This window comes from Hippopotamus amphibius, chromosome 9, assembly GCF_030028045.1.
Source record: "Hippopotamus amphibius kiboko isolate mHipAmp2 chromosome 9, mHipAmp2.hap2, whole genome shotgun sequence".
NCBI lineage: Eukaryota > Metazoa > Chordata > Mammalia > Artiodactyla > Hippopotamidae > Hippopotamus > Hippopotamus amphibius.
The window spans coordinates 44123693-44140255 of record NC_080194.1 but is presented as its reverse complement, the minus strand read 5'-3'; the positions used below and the strand labels follow the sequence as shown (position 1 = coordinate 44140255).

The window sequence follows — 16563 nt, the reverse complement described above, 5'->3', positions numbered from 1 at the left end:
GATACGTCATACTTAACATTTTCTGTTTGTTGAACATCTTAAAGTATTTCTGACTTTTTTCCAGTTTTATTTAGAAATAATTGACATACATCACTGTATAAGTTTAAAGTATATGACGGAATTTACCTGGCGGTCCAGTGGTTAAGACTCCGTGCTTCCACTGCAGGGGCACGGATTCGATCTTTGGCTGGGGAACTGAGATCCTGCGTGCCACATGGCCAAAAAAAAAAAAAAGAAAGTTTAAGGTATATGGCATGATGGTTTGATTTACATATATTGTGAAATGATTACCACAGTAGGTTTAGTTAACATCCATCATCTCATACAGATACAACAAGGTGTTTCTGATTTTTTAAAAGCTATTTTCAGTATTGCTGAGGGCATTGTTTTGCACATAGCTTTTTTTCTTTTGGATTATTTCTGTAACATATGTAAAGATGACGTGTATATGAGTGAGACAGATATTTAATTTCTGAGAAATGCAGTCAGACCATAATTGTAGCATGATTTCAGAAGAATATGAAAATTGGGCCTTATTAAAAAAGAAAAAAGAAATCCATCTTATTGTTTCCTTCGTTGATAGTTTTCATACTGATGGGAAAGTTCTCCTGATTGTTAGTAGTATTTTCACCACTCCAAAATATGTATTAAACATCAGGCCATGAATCTTTTTCCAGTACAAATAAAATTAAGTATAGAATTATAGAATCTCAGTTGACAGGGACCTAGATGTCATCTTGTTTAAGCTCCTACTCAGAATTAAAATGACTAAAGTATCCCTAATAGACGACTTCAGTGTCAGAATATCCTTGGTATTGTGGACTCTTGTCTTACTTGGGAATTAGATTCTAAAGCCAATAAATAATGAAAATTTCATAAAGTAAAAAATTACACTTGGAAACTCTTAAATTGCCTGTGAATTACAGAATATATGACTTCAAGTATCTATCTTTATATAGTTATATTACTGTATAATAATAATGTATATAATAATTCATCATATATAATGGAGAACATGCACAAAATGTAATTTTTAGCAGTGCTTTGGGAGGTAGGGCTAAGTACATATAGTTGAATATGTGTAAGTTAAGTGTATGTAGAACCATACTATGTATAACAGTATTGTATAGTAGAAGGACTTCTGGTTCTAGCAATGACAGATGAGGTAATTTGGATAACTTTCCCCTAACAACTAGAAAAGATAGACAAAGTATAGATTTATAGGTGTTATTGACTCATTAGTTTAGTCAGGAATTTCTAGTTCAAGATCTGGAAGAAGATAGAAATTCAGAGAGGTTGAGTTTAGCATTTAGGGCCACTTTTGACCTGTACTCATTTACTGATCCAGGGATGGGCAGCCAAGAGGTTTAGCAGTCTTTTTGTTAGCCTTGTTAGGATAAAGGGGCAAATATTGCAATTTAGGGCCTACCATAGGTGGGAACCCTGAAAATACTTCCACTTTAGGGCTTCCCTGGAATACTGGTGAATTTGAACTAAACACCCTGCACACAGACTGCATCCAACTCTGAGTCATTTGGAGCCTGAAAAGTGGGTTAAAGTAAACTCAGATTACTAGTGTCTTCAGGTGCCTGGGAGAAGAAAAAAAAAAAATCTTCCCTAGAGGGAAGTACTTTCATCCCAGGTTTCAAATTATTCCTACTAATAATATTTCCAATATAGTATTCCATACAGAGTCAAAGATAACCAGACACACAAGGAAACAAGTTAACATGAACAAGAACCTGAAGAACCAGCGATCATAGAAACTGACATGAAGGGGCTCCTCTTACTGCAGTTATCAAATGCAGACTTTAAAATAACTATGCTTGTCAACTTCCCAATTAAAAATTAGAGAAATGAAAATGATACAAAAAAAAAAAAAAACCAAGTGGATTTTAGTAGAAATTATGGATCTGAAAAAGTGCAGTAATCCAAATCAAGAATTCAGTGAATGAGGGACTTCCCTGGTGGTCCAGTGGGTAAGACTCCAAGTTCCCAATGCAGGGGGCCTGGGTTTGATCCCTGATTGGGGAACTAGATCCCACATGTATGCCCCAACTAAGAGTCCACATGCTGCAACCAAGAAGTCTGCATGCCACAATGAATGTCCTGCGTGCCACAACTAAGGCCCAGCACAGCCAAAATAAATTAAAAAAAAAAAGAATTCAGTGAATGAATTTAATAACATTTCAAACAGAATTGAAGAGAGAATTAGTAAATTAGAAGATAGGTCATGGAAAATATTCATAATGAAGGATGGAATAACAAAAGGATGAAGAGGGAAAAAAAGAAGGCATAAGATGTAAGATGATACAGTGAAAAAGTTCCCACATACATTTAATTGAAATCTCTTGAGAGGAAAGAAAATGAACTAGAAACAATATTTGAAGAGAAATTTCCTGAACTGTGAAATTTCCTAAACTGGGGAATGACATTAATCCACAGGTAAAAGAGTTTGGGTTTAATTTGTATTTTCTAAACTTTTCTGCCTGATTATATCATCCTTCCATATAAAAGGAGTAAAAACATAATCACCACTAATAAAGAACAGTCTGTTTCCTTTTAGTTTTACTTTTCTATGCATTTGTATGTATCCATTTTATAAATTTGGAATCATATTGCACATATGGTATATATACTTCCCCCTTAATATATCATGAATTTTTTCCTGTATCATAGAATTCTAAAGTGATTTTTAATATACCAGTCTAATTCACTATTACATCATACTTCTTATTTAACTGGTTTTCTATTGGATATGTACTTTACCTATGACTATTATAGGCATAATATAATAACTAATTTTATATCCGTATGACTAAATACTAACATGCATCAATGATTATTTCCTTGGGATAAATTTCTAAAAATAGAATTGCTGGATCAAAGGCTATTTAATATTTAAGTTATTTATAACATTGGCAAATTATCATCTGAGATATATCAATTTATACTTCCTCTATGATAGATTGTATTTTTCAAAGATGGCTGCACTTGTATATATTATATATATGCATGTATATTATATCGCTATATATCATTTTTGGTATCATATGCATTTATCTTTTTTGGTCTCATATATACATATCCCATCTCACATGCTATAACTTTGGCACACCTCAGTTGAAAGGTAGGGTCTATATTCCCTCCCCTGACACCTGGGTGGACCTTTGTAACTGTCTGCAGAACGCAGTACAGTGGAAGTGAAGCTTCCTGACTTCCGGGGCTAGGTCGTAAAAGGTAATGTGGCTTCCACTTGGCTTGCTTGCTCTTGAGATACTTGCCCTTGGAACCAGGCCACAAGTAGTGACTATAAGTATTCCAACTGACAGCCCCAGCTAGCCCCATCCTGGCTGTGCCCTTTCTGAATTCATGACCCACAGAAACTATGAGAGAGAAATGATTATTGATTTAAGCCACTAAGTTTGGAGTGGTTTGTTACCCTTGCCATAGTGATTAATATACCCTCCCTTCCCAGCACTGGGCTTATAATTTTAAAAACTCTTAATAAAGTTTCTAAGTGAAAAATGGTATCTTATTTTAATTTGTATTTCCTTGATTACTAGGAAGAGGCTATTGGGTAGGGAAGTAATAGTTGGCATGCTGGCTGTAGATATCATTTCAAATTTAATAAATAAGTCTAATGCTGAACTCATTATCTCTCTACCCTCACCTTGTTCCTCACCCGCTATCCTCCAGTTTCTTCTACTCATTTTTCACTTCAGATATTACTTCCTCCAGTTAGCTTTCCCTGACTCTGCTCTCTATCTTTCAATCCATTCTGGGTTAGAGACTTATCTTGTGTGCTCCTATAGAATGCTGTTACTTACTCCTATTTTAATACTTTTTATATTTGATGTGGTAATTGCCTTTTTACTTATCTTTATGCCTCAGTGGATCTTGAGCTTTGTGAGAGCAGAGACAGTGTCTTCTTGTTCCCTGTAGTGTTTCCTGTGCCTAATAAGTGTGTGTTTAATAAGTAGATATTTTTAATTAATTCAACAAATATTTGTTGAGTGCCTGTTGGGTACCAGGTTCTGTTCTTGGTACTGAAGATATGGTAATAATTAAAACAAAGTAATATTTTTGAGTGATCATGTGAAGTATATACTCGTGATTTAATTTAGCTTCAAAGAAAAACATGAAATTATTTTTCCCAAGGCCTTTATCTTAACAAATACATCCACTTAATTAGAAAATTCATTTCAGTTGGGGGTTCTTATGTTTGATTGCATGATAATTTAAACCAGTTCTGATATTTTCTTTCTCTAATATTTGTGTCCTGAAAGAACATGGCTATTTTGTCACTATTAATGACTCACATAGTCAACACATCTTCTACAAGGTACAGGTTTGGTACTATGGGGGATACAAAGTTGTTTAAAATATGGTCACTGCTGTCAACTGAATGTAGTACCCCCATCCCCACTATATAATCAATTACTCTTTTTAAGGAAATTCCCACTATCATCTGTTAACTTTTTTCCTAATATTTATTTTTGAGTGACATTGTACTTAGGATTATAGGAAAAATATAGAATAGCAAAAATATATAGTTATTTCCCTCAAAATGTTTGCAAAATAAGGATTTTGATGGATGTTGCTTTAATGTATAAATAGCAAGAAAGAATGCTTAGGTAGGAGAAGGAGGAATGATAGGGGATGGAATTCAGTGTATTGAAAAAGTATTATATTGGGAGTCAAGAAGGCTCAACCTTATTTCGCATTGGGACACAAACATCACTTACTGTATTAGGGTACAGTCTGAGCTCTTATAGCAAAGACTATAAAATGTAATGGCTTAAAGCAGAGAGAAGATAATTTCTCTCATAACATTCAGAGGTCAGTGGCATCCAGGGCTGGTATGGGGTACGTGTACCATCCTCAAAATATGACTTCCACTATTGATCCAGGGGAGAGGAATAAGACTCAAGAGAGTGTACACTTAATCATTTTCAGGGAAGGACCTGAAAATGGGAACATGTCGTTCCCATTTTCATGCTATTGGCCAGAACTTAGTCACAAGGTCACACCTAGCTGTAAGGTAGACTGAAGTATAGCCCTTAGCCGGGCTGCCATGTATGTGCCCAACTGTATGATAAAAGGAGAGAGAAATATTGGGAGACGTCTGGCAGTTGGTTGCTATTGCCAATCTGGGGTCCTCAAATTCCTAACTTATTGTCAACCTTTTAAAACACTTTAGGAAACTTATATGTGTGTCTGTTTATAATCCAATTAAAATACTAAGTTTTTTTGCTTTTGATTGGAATTAGGAGTACGTATGTTAGTACTCAAGATACACTTAGTTTTTAGCAACTGGCAATTGTCCTTGATTTAAAAAAATTTATAAATTGATGTATTTTATTGGACAAAAAATTTTCCATGTATGAACTTCCTTGGAGAAAAAATTAAATAGAGAGTGATAAGGAGGTTGAACTGTTGACTAGATTCCATAGTGAGTCTAACAATCAAAATGCAAAGGGATCTTTTCTTTCTTCTTCTTTTCCTTCCTTTAAAAAAATGCATATAGAAAAGCTAGATACTAGAATGAAATCTTTTCAGATTAAATTCCAACTGCTAAATTGTACTGATGAGCCTCAGAGAGAAGTGACCTGTCCAAGGGCTCATAGTTTATTTGATAGAAGAGACTGAGTAAAGAACTGAAGTCTTCTAAGTCTTAAGTCTATTAAAGAAACTTAACAACATTATGGGAAGAGTAAGCCTAGCCAGGATACTGCATAAGCCCTGAAGATACAAACAGAAAGTGAAGTGATTTTTTTCAGTCTACCACTGAAAAATGTTTTGAGGGGTATGTGAGTATTCCTCTCTGAACGCTAATATTAAACAGGGCAGGTTAACTGTGATAACAAATACTCCAAAATTTGTTGGGAGTATTTGTGAGGTAGGAGGTAGAGGGGAATTTTGCTCTGTGCATCATTTATTCCATCTTGATACATACTACCTACTCCTGTAAGTCCTTGGAGCCCTCTCTCTGTCGTGGGTACATGGGGAAAGAGAGGATTGCTGGGGGTAAGGGAATGTTTAATGGGCTAGGCCTGGATGCCACACCTCTTCTACTCAGATCCATTGACCAGAAGTCTGTCACACGATCTCATTTAGCTCTGAGGGAGGCTGGAAAATATATTCTAGCTGTGTGCCCAGGAAGAACAGCAGAACATTATTCCTATTTCTTACAAGTGAGAATACTAGAGTAAAATTACCTACTCAAAGTTATAAAGCTAGTAATAGATGCAGCTGACTGGAGTCCTTTAGTATATTCAGTCCCTCACATGATCTCTTACTGTAGAGCTTGAAAAGATAATCTCAAAACTTGTCACACTCTACTTACAATCTAAAGTCTAGGAGGAAGTTAAGTGACTTGTTCAGGATTATCTAGCTAACCAATTGCAGACTCAAGATCAGGACCAAGCTTCCTAGAATCATAGTTCAGTGGTCTTTTCATTACCCTGCAATGACCTACTTAGCTAGTTGACCAACAGCTGGGTTCTTCATTTGTCAAGAAAGGTATTATATATCAAAATATATAAGGAAAAACAGCAAATATTTGAAATGTTTTATTTTGACTACCTTATATGAGTAATATTTTTTATTTAAACCATAGTAGAGACTTACATATGACTATGTCATTGAACAGTACATTTCAGCTAAATGTATGTGCTTTGTTAGAAAAAAAATCCATAAGTTAAAAAAAAGACTATTTATGTAACCTTAAGTTTTGAAATAAAATGACTGATGTTTTTATCATTATTTTAGTGACTACTAGCATGTTGTATACTTCATCAGGAATAAAGCTGGTTGCTTGATATGAATCAGTAAGCTAAAGAATACCGAATTAAAGCCATGCATTATTTTCAAATTTTGCCTGAAATGAAGAAAAGAAAGTGTCTTCTTACATAATACTATGTGGAGGTTTTTTTTCCATAGTGTAGGTCCATAAGGCCCAAATTCAAAGAAAATATGAAATAACTGATTTACAAAAAAGGCAACACTTTAAATATATAGAAGTGCCTCTTCTAAAAAACCTAACTCTTATAGACTTTCATAGCTGTGAAAAAAGCTTACATCAGACCCAAATCACACCAACTCTGCCTGCCATGAAATGAAAATATTCGCATTTGCTCAGTCCGGAAGTATCTGGTTTGAAAAACATGTTCTGCTTCAGGACTCTATACTTGGATCTCCAAGCTGGCTGACCCTCAGAAGTAAATGTCAGTTGCATTCACGCTTCAGATTTTCAGATCGCAGTTTCCTATTTTAACTTCTGTCTAGAAATAAACTTTAATTTTTTTCTGTAGTTAATATAAAACTGATATTTATTGTTTAGACACCCATCTCCGTCAGAAACATTTAAAAGTGTTACAGATTTGCAATTTTAGATATATTTGAGTTACTATGGAAAAAAAAAGTTTTTTTCATTTCAGCCATATAAAGCAATCCATATGATTAGAACATAAAGGAAAATTTGGGGTATACAGGTAAAATTTGAAAATAATGCATGGCTTTAATTCTGTATTCTTTAGCTTACTGATTCATATCAAGCAACCAGCTTTATTCCTGATGAAGTATACAACATGCTAGTAGTCACTAAAATCTCTTTGGATTTTCTGCAGGGTTACTTTTTTAGAGTACTAAAATTATTAGGATTCTAAAATATGCTGGCTAAGAGCAAATTTAGTTCAGATTGGATATATTTACTTTCTAAATAATTTTCATTTTATATAGTAAGTCAATAAGTACATTTCTAAAAAGTGTGTAAATCAACTTTCCTACCGACTTATATTTTAATTTTAGAGGTGCTTTTTCTTTTTTTACAGTTGAATAATTTTCTTTTTTTGCTGATAAGGCTTTTGTTACTCTAAAGTAATAAGTGAATTGTAAATAAGGGCGCACATTTAGAATGAAAACAATAATTTGTATTTGAGAAAGCACCAATATATGTTTTATAGATTCAGATCTTATTAATAGCTTTCTGTGGGTAGGAAAAAGAGAGTAGTTTGTGAGGTAAAAAGTATTCATGTACATACATAGGTAGTAGTTTTTCTCAGCCATCATGGATATCTATATAATTTTTACCATAAAATAAGTAATACAAACAAAAAGCAGCCCAACAGAACCAAGACTGTACAATAAAAATAAATCCTTTCTACCTCAGAGTTTGCCCCTGATTTCCCTATCATAGATAATCACTATTTTTAGTCTCTTAATGTTTGCATGGAGTATTTCTGGAATTATACATAAATATACATATACCTCTTTTTATACAAATGTAAACACCTTATATACGTGTCTGCTTTGCTTTCCTTTTTATTTAATATAACTTAGTTCCTTGTGGAAATTGTATTTTTAAAATAATTTTGTAATTCTTGGGAATCTTCATATACTATAGTTTATAAAAATCATGGTTATTTGAAGATTTTAACAATAAAATACAGATGTAATTTTATCATCCAAATGGAAAATATATGATAATCATAGATAGCCTTTTAGTTGTATTTTTAAATATTTGTAACATCAACATCTAATTTAATGTCTAGCTATGAAATAGTAGGGAAATCTGACTTTAGATTTCAAATGACTGTCACCTAATTGCTTAGCTCTTTTTACCGTAAAAATTTGCTTATTTCTAATGCATCATGATTCTTTATCCATTTTTATTTTTCTCCAATTTACAGGCTTTTTCAGAACCAGAAATTAGGTTACAACTGGCTGTGATGTATAACAGTAAATAGAATTTTTAGGCCCTACTCTAGTAGTTGTGCAATTAAATATTAAGGAATTGTACTCAGTAACCTAATAGCATTCATGTCTGGTGGATCATTTTTATATTTATATAACTATAATAAATAGGAATATTTTTTGCTTTGTAGCTGGAGTTGTTATTAGAAGCATTATTAACCTGCCCTACATAATTATTTTGTTTATAGTGAGATGGTATAGGCTTTAGAGCCAGACCAACCTGGATCAACTCCTGTCTAGACTTCCATATTGGAAGCTTAGTGTTACAAGGCTGCCTCTATAAATCTTAATCTCGTCATCAATATGATGGTAATAATACTACTACCAGTAAGATACTGCAGTGAATATTCTTGTATGAATTAATCCTGTTGTTCATGTGAAGGTATTACTGTGGACAGAGAAATCTATGGGCCAAATGGCATATGCAGTTTAAATATTGATAATTGCTGCAAACTCACTCTAAAAAGACTATCCCAATTTCAGTATAACTAAGTGTATGACACTGCCTTGTACCCTCTATAGTACTGAAGTTTTCCAGTCTTTTCAATTTTTGTCTTTCTTATACCTATTTTTAAATGTTAACCTTCTCCAAGTCTGACCTCTGTATCAAATCTGGTGGTATCTTTTAAAAAAAATTTTTTATTTATTTATTGGTTGTGTTGGGTCTTTGTTGCTGCATGCAGGCTTTCTCTAGTTGTGGCAAGTGGGGGTTACTCTTCAATGCAGTGCAAAGCCTTCTCATTGTGGTGGCTTCTCTTGCAGAGCACAGGCTCCAGGCACGTGGGCTCAGTAGTTGTGGCGCCCGGGCTTAGCTGCTCTGCAGCATGTGAGATCTTCCCGGACCAGGGATCGAACCCATGTCCCCTGCATTGGCAGGCAGATTCTTAACCACTGTGCCACCAGGGAAGTCCCAAATCTGGTGGTATCTTAGACGTTGAAATAATATATAGTAGCCCAGATAATCTCATTGTTTAAATTTTTCTTTTAATAGCTATTCATATTTTAACATAGGCTCTATATTTGTTAGTTTGTGCTATTGATGAAATAGAGACTCCTTGAATCAAGGCACTCTCTCTCTCTCCACATATATATATATACACATACTTTTTTTTTTTTTAACATCCATCTAGTTTAAGCAGATTACAACAATTTCAGTTAATCAGAATTTCCATGGCTTCTCATTAGTTTGTGGCGTGTACTCTGGTAACTTTAATTTCCACTATCAGCAGAATACCTTTTTGTTTAAATTATGTAGTAATATGATTTTATTTCTTTACACGTACAAATACACTCTAATGTTTAGCATCTTTCAGGTGCCTTGGTTTATCACTCTGACTATTCATTATCATTGTATAGACTGCAGATGTAGACAGTCTAAGCAGTTAGTATGGACTAAATCCATACCATGTATGGTATGGAAGAGATAAGTTATGGTTTACCTTATTTTCTTATTATATGACTCTTTCTCCTAAAAAGAACATACTGGAAAATTCCATTTAAGTTTTATTCTTATTATAATTGCATTTCTATTCAAAACTTGCTACTCATTTGTGAAGCACTGTTTTCAGTTATAGGCATCCTGAGCTTTATGAAAATAAGTTGAAATATGTGCTAATGAAATACGAATCCTAAAATAAAGATGTTGGCATGTCTTGCTTCACAAGCCAAGTTTGGAGTGAATTTTCATTCTCATTCTTAACCAAGTCCATATTTAAAAAAAAAATAAAGTTATTTATTTGGGTCTTCATTGCTGCACACAGGCTTTCTCTAGGGCTTTCTCTAGTTGCGGCAAGCAAGGGCTACTCTTCGTTGTGGTGTGCAGGTGGGCTTCTCATTACGGTGGCTTCTCTTGTTGCAGAGCACGGGCTATAGGTGTGCAGGCTTCAGTAGTTGCGGCACATGGGCTCAATAGTTGTGGTTCACAGGCTCTAGAGCGCAGGCTCAATATTTGTGGCATATGGGCTTAGTTACTCCGTGGCATGTGGTATCTTCCTGGGGCAGGGATTGAACCTATGTCCCCTGCATTGGCAGGCGGATTCTTAACTACTGTGCCACCTAGGAAGTCCCCAAGTCCACATTTAACACTTAAAACCTTTTTATGGTCAACTTTTGCTGTAGATAAATTGAACGGTTTTCTGTGACTTTTAAGAGTGGTAAGGCTTATCTGGTAATTTTGAATTACAGATATTTAGGAAATATTTAGTAGGCATGTTTTGATGGCATTTACTAATTGCTTCCATTTTCTTTTAAAACTTAACATAGACTTTAATTGATGTAATTTTTGAGTAAGATGTTTATTTTGGATCCATAGCTCTTAAGTTTGTCAATTTGTTAAAAAAAATTCTTGAATATATTATTTTAAAAATATGACAATTAGAGATATGTAAATCACCCTCAATAGGGTCTGGCCTCTTTGGGGACTCAGTAAATGGCAGGTGTTTTTATTATACTTACTAATATTAATAAGTAGCACTGTGAAATTTATAGTGAATGTAGAACCTTGTAATATATGAATAATATTTATTGGCTCCTCAGAAGGACTTCACATTAGGACCCTATTTGTGATTCTGATTAAATTTTAATACATATTTTTTATAGAATCCCAAAACAAAAGAGCAAATTGAAAATCTGTTAAGGAATGGGATGAACAAGGAGCTGCGAGATCGACTTTGTTGCCGAATGACTTTTGGGACTGCGGGACTTCGTTCTGCTATGGGGGCAGGATTTTCCTATATTAATGATCTTACAGTAATACAATCAACACAGGTTAGTATTATGAATTATAATATGTGTACTTTTTATCACTATTATTTTGCTTTATAAATTTTTTTTCTAAAAAAAAAACAAAATCAAAAAAACCTTTATATCCAGCAAGATACTCTCTTGTAAGTAAAAAATCTAGAATAAATTCTGACCTTTGGTCTTGCACAAGACTCATCTTAGAGGTCATTTATGTATCTTTAGAGTCACAGACTGACTTTTTTTTTTTTTTGTCTTAATTGACTTTTTTTTAGTTTTTGTACACAAAGAAAAATCATGTTCACATCCATCATGAACAAAAACTTAAAAAGGCAGAACTAGAAGACATGTGTCCTTCACCAAAGCAAAGCTGTGCTAAAGGTTCCAAACATTTCAATTTTTAAAATAAATATTTTCATTTTCCGATGTCTACTTTCATGTCTTCAGAGTGTCACAAGGAAATTGAAGCTATCATGAATTACATTTTGTTTAGAGTCCCAGCTCACTGTGTTTGGTAACTGGCCATGCCATATCCAGCCTGGTTGGGAGGAGGTATTACAGGGGGAGGGGCTTGTCCTTGGGGAGGCTGAGCACCAAATCCACCCATCCAAGCAGCTGAAGGTGATTGATCTACTCCAAATCCTTGCTGATTCCATGGTTGCCCATATACTCCATAAGGCGGTACTTGCCACCCATTTGCCATATACTGTCCATACTGCTGTGGGTTTCCATAAACTTGGCTCCACTGGCCCCACTGACTATAGTCAACCTGCTGGAAGTTTTTAGTCATATCAGGAGATTTTTTACCCCAATAGCATTTAACAACATGTCCTTCAATTGTAGTACCATTCACCGAAACAATGGCATGGGCCGCACTTTCATGGGTAGAAAATCTGACAAATGAATAGCCCTTCTCCGGAAAAACTCTGATTTCCATAATTTGCCCAAATGGTGAGAATGTCTGTCTCATAAGCTGATCTGTTAATCCAGAAGCAATTCCTCCACAGTACACAGTACAATTTTTTGGACTTGACTGGTTTACTACATCTTCAAACCTCAACTGCTTAGTGTTATTTTCTTGTGTACTTTTAGGTGCAGGTGGTTTACGTGTGGCCCAATTGGTTCTGATTTGACGACCACCCAACCACTGACCTCCCATATGCGCAGTTGCATTTTCTGCATCCAGTTTATTATAAAAAGATACAAAGCCATAGCAGACTGACTTTCTTATTGAGTTATTTTGGTTGCCATGGTCAACTTCTTGACAATATTACTTTGCATTTGAAACCAGGAAATGGATATTGACATTTCCATTTAATACAAAGAAACAAATTTAGATAGAAAGAAGTGAGTACTCATTTTGGCATATGGCCATTGATAAAGGTTAACCAGCATATTTGGAAAATTTAGTTGAAAATATTTCCCCATAACATGGTTTTCCAAATATTTTGAGAGTTAAGACAGTGTTGATAAGATACAATTTGTTTTATTTCTCCCCATTTTTATGCAACTTATTCTAGAAATAAATTACTTCTTTTTCCAGTGAATCATTGTTACTATTTCAAGGAACTCCACTTCTGAGGCCAAAATGCATTTAGCATATCCTAAAAGTAGTTCTGAACTAGAGAATTACTCAGTAGATATAACTCTAATCAATACTGCCAAACAGTAAATCATCTTTAACCTTATTCTGAGGGAGTTCTCTAAATCCAGGGCCTAATGCAAGGGATCAGGAACAGAGGATGACTGAAGGATACTTGCCACCTCCTGCCCCCATCCCCTTACTTTTCCTGGTCCAGAAATGCTTCAGTTCAATCTTTTTTATATGTTGGGTTTCTTCATAAGCTTTCATTTAACCGAAGATTCCTTGACTTTAGAAAAAGGGTAGAGAAGGTGTTTGAAAACCAGTTTCCACAGAAGTGCAAGTTTTTACAGGAGTTAAGATTCTATTATGTGAAGTGGAAAAGCCAGATGGAATCTGATTCTTAAACCCTAGGTTTTTTTCAGAGCCTAGGTACAGAGGGATAAAATAAGATGGATTTTTTACACCAGAGAATGAGATTCTGTGAGGTTTTAGGATAGTATCATCATTAGAAATAAATGAGTTGGTGAAACTAGTCAGTTGTATTGCACGCATTTGCTTGAGCGCATGCACACACACGTGCGCACACCTACACTCTCACTTATAGGGAGTAGATTGGGAAGAATAATTATACTTGAAAGAACTGTGAAAGAAGGGTCCGGGAGTCACTGGGGTCTCATTTGTTGCTGCCACATAGTTAGCAGCGCCTGCCATATAGTAGGTCTTCAGTAAATCAGTATAACACAGTTTTAGTTGAATGAATGGCTTTGGGCAAGTCATTAAATGGAGCTTCAGTCTTATTTTGTTTCTTCTGTTTTGGAAGAGATGTTGAAAGACAGAGACAAAAATAGAACTGGTATCTGCATTTCTTTCTTTTGGGGGTTGTTGTGAGGATTAAATGTAGCAACATTTGAGAAAGTAGTTTTTAAAGGACTGTGTCAATATGAAGTGCTATTTTTATAGATGAAAGTGTTTATTAAAGTTAGCAAGTCATTCATAAGATAGTTAAATGGTTTTGGCTTATTAGTGTGATATTTTCAATATTAAATACTTCATTTCATTTTTTTGTCACCCGACTGCAAATTTTCCTTGTTTCTGAGATTTTCTTTCTGTGAGATTTTAACACCAAGGAATGGGATCAGCCATCTTAAGAAATGTTCTAATGAAGGTTTATGTTGCTGATTTAAAATGTTTGTGTCATAAATAGGTCAGATCTTTTGGTTAGCTTCAATCTTGTGATTTAGCAAGGCCTGAAATGGTCAAACTTTTGTTTCCTAAAGCCTAAAGGCAAAAAACAATTTCTTTCAGCTCTTCTAACAAGTTTTTTTTTTTGGTAGCATACTGACTCTCATGTCCCATCTTTTTTCCCCTAATATTTTCTCTATCATATTGGATTTAACAGTTACTTAATTGATAGCTGTGGAATTAAATGTGTCTGAAACTCCAGGAAATAGGTGTTTGTCATCTCACATTTGAGGACTGAACATTGGTGTTTTCACACTAGTAATCATGGGCAAAAGGAGGAAGCCAGTTCCCTGAGAGCCAGTAAGCTGCACACCGCACATAAAAAAGAATAGACTTTAAGTCGTCGAACATACAGGCATTAGGAACCAATCTTTTGTGTTTATCTGCTGCAGGGGATGTACAAATACCTTGAGAGATGTTTCTCAGACTTCAAGCAAAGAGGTTTTGTCGTTGGGTATGACACCCGGGGTCAAGTAACTAGCAGCTGCAGCAGCCAGAGGTACAGTGTTAATTATTTTAAAGATTAAGCTGGATTGGAATAAAACCTTAAAAAAAAATTTATGCCAAGTAGTAGGATTTCAGAAACAGGAAGCTGTCCAAAAAAATGTGATCACATGCTAATGTTTATTTTAGAGCTGAAATAGAAGCATTTCAAAGATAACCTTTGGTTTTTACAGAAAGGAGTAAATTTTAAAGTGTTTAGAGTTAGTATTTAGAATGACGTAGATTATTTTATGATTTTAATATTTTGGCAGAGGCACTGGGTAGGAGTGTTATGTCACCTGTATTCTCTCATTATAGTCCTATTTGATTAGTTTTAGGATATTTTCACACATAGATAGTCATGATATAGTGATTCTTTTTTTTTCAGGGGATAAATAGGCATATTGTGTTTATCAAAGTCTCTGATTTCACTTTCTTCCATTTTTTTTGCCTTTTGCATGTTTTATTTATTAGTAAAAGAGCCATCAAAAGATGAATTAGGAAAAAGGAAGAAATTAAAATGTCAACTCTGTTCCTTGTTAAACTCCTTTAAAAAAATCTTATTTATTTAACATTTTAAAGTTGAAGCATGGAGCTTAAATAACTAGTGATTATAAGAATTGGTTGTATTAGGCTACTATATATTCAGAATAATTGTAATACATTGATTTTGTGGGAGGTTGGTTTTCAAAAAGTATGTAAAGCTAAGGACCACGTGAAATCTCTATGTTTTTTTCAGGCTTGCTAAACTCACTGCTGCAGTCTTACTGGCCAAAGATGTTCCTGTGTACCTTTTTTCAAGATATGTTCCTACACCTTTTGTAGTAAGTGTGTTGTATTATTGATCGTATGGGAAAGATTGAAAAGGTGGCTCTTGAAAAGATTTCTTAAATCAACCAGGATTCATATCTTTGTCATGTATATAGTTCTGTATTAAATGATATGAAGAACCTAAAGAAAACAAATTTTGCTCTGAATTTATTTCATTCAACAAGCATGTGTTGAACCACCTAAGAATTTGACAGATCCGCAGTCGCAATGGGATATGTTAATACTCTTCTTTCAGAAACTGATTTATCAGGCAGGCAAAAATTACTAAGAATAGATTTAAACCCACAATTACCATTCTTGATTGCGCGCACGCATGTGTGTGTGTGTGTGTGTGTGTGTGTGTGTGTGTGTATGTGTATAAACCCTGTGTTCAGTGATGGCAGGGTACTCATTCTTACCAAATAGGATCACAAAACTAATCTCACAAATACCAGAGAATTCCGTATTAAACCATAGCCCTGGACCCCAATGGAATAAGATTTAAAATAAAGAAACTCACAAATGCCCATACATTTGGAATTTAAAAAACACATTTGTAAGTAATTTATGGATTAAGGAAGATATAATGAAGATTAGACACTATACCCATGCTTGCTTTACATGGTAGTGCAGGACTGTAAAGATAAACTGTGTAAGCTAAAACCATGCAAAGCAATGTTAATTATCAATGGCGAAAATTGCAATTGTTCTCTGACCTTTAAAATTTTTGTCAAAACCTTAAATATACCCTTTCTGTTGGTTAAAAATGTACAGAGAAAAGAAAAAAGTAATAAACTAATATTTATTTGCTACTCTGTAATTTAAAACATTAGGAATGATAAAAACTTCAGTGTTTTATTTCTTTGTAAAAAAAATGAATCAAGACTGTGAACAGTGCTTGCTTCCTGTCATATAACATAACAATATGAGCGAGCATCTTTTCTGTG

General features: G+C 34.4%; 2 protein-coding genes across 2 annotated transcripts in view; one reads left to right on the top strand and one right to left on the bottom strand.

The window, feature by feature from the left end:
• Positions 1–16563, top strand: part of PGM2L1 (phosphoglucomutase 2 like 1) — a 55207-nt gene that overhangs the window by 17944 nt on the left and 20700 nt on the right. Inside the window, exons 2-4 of the mRNA XM_057750369.1 lie at positions 11356–11523; positions 14716–14822; positions 15546–15630. Coding sequence (XP_057606352.1) covers positions 11356–11523; positions 14716–14822; positions 15546–15630 — 360 coding nt within the window. The remainder of the gene's footprint in view (positions 1–11355; positions 11524–14715; positions 14823–15545; positions 15631–16563) is intronic.
• LOC130860149 (nucleolysin TIAR-like) lies at positions 11808–14589 on the bottom strand. Its single transcript, XM_057748014.1, has 2 exons — positions 14549–14589; positions 11808–12722 (listed from the first exon to the last, which is right to left on the bottom strand). Exons 1-2 carry the CDS (start codon positions 14587–14589, stop codon positions 11999–12001), a joined length of 765 nt encoding a protein of 254 aa, XP_057603997.1. The 3' UTR covers positions 11808–11998.

What these genes read in the sequence shown, in the direction of transcription:
- LOC130860149 (XM_057748014.1), bottom strand. Translation starts at nt 14,589, where the DNA reads ATGATTACTAGTGTGAAAACACCAATGTTCAGTCCTCAAAT. An exon ending in CCAATGTTCAGTCCTCAAAT is followed by an intron (nt 12,723 to 14,548) that starts GTGAGATGACAA and finishes TAACTCAATAAG; the next exon opens with AAAGTCAGTCTGCTATGGCT.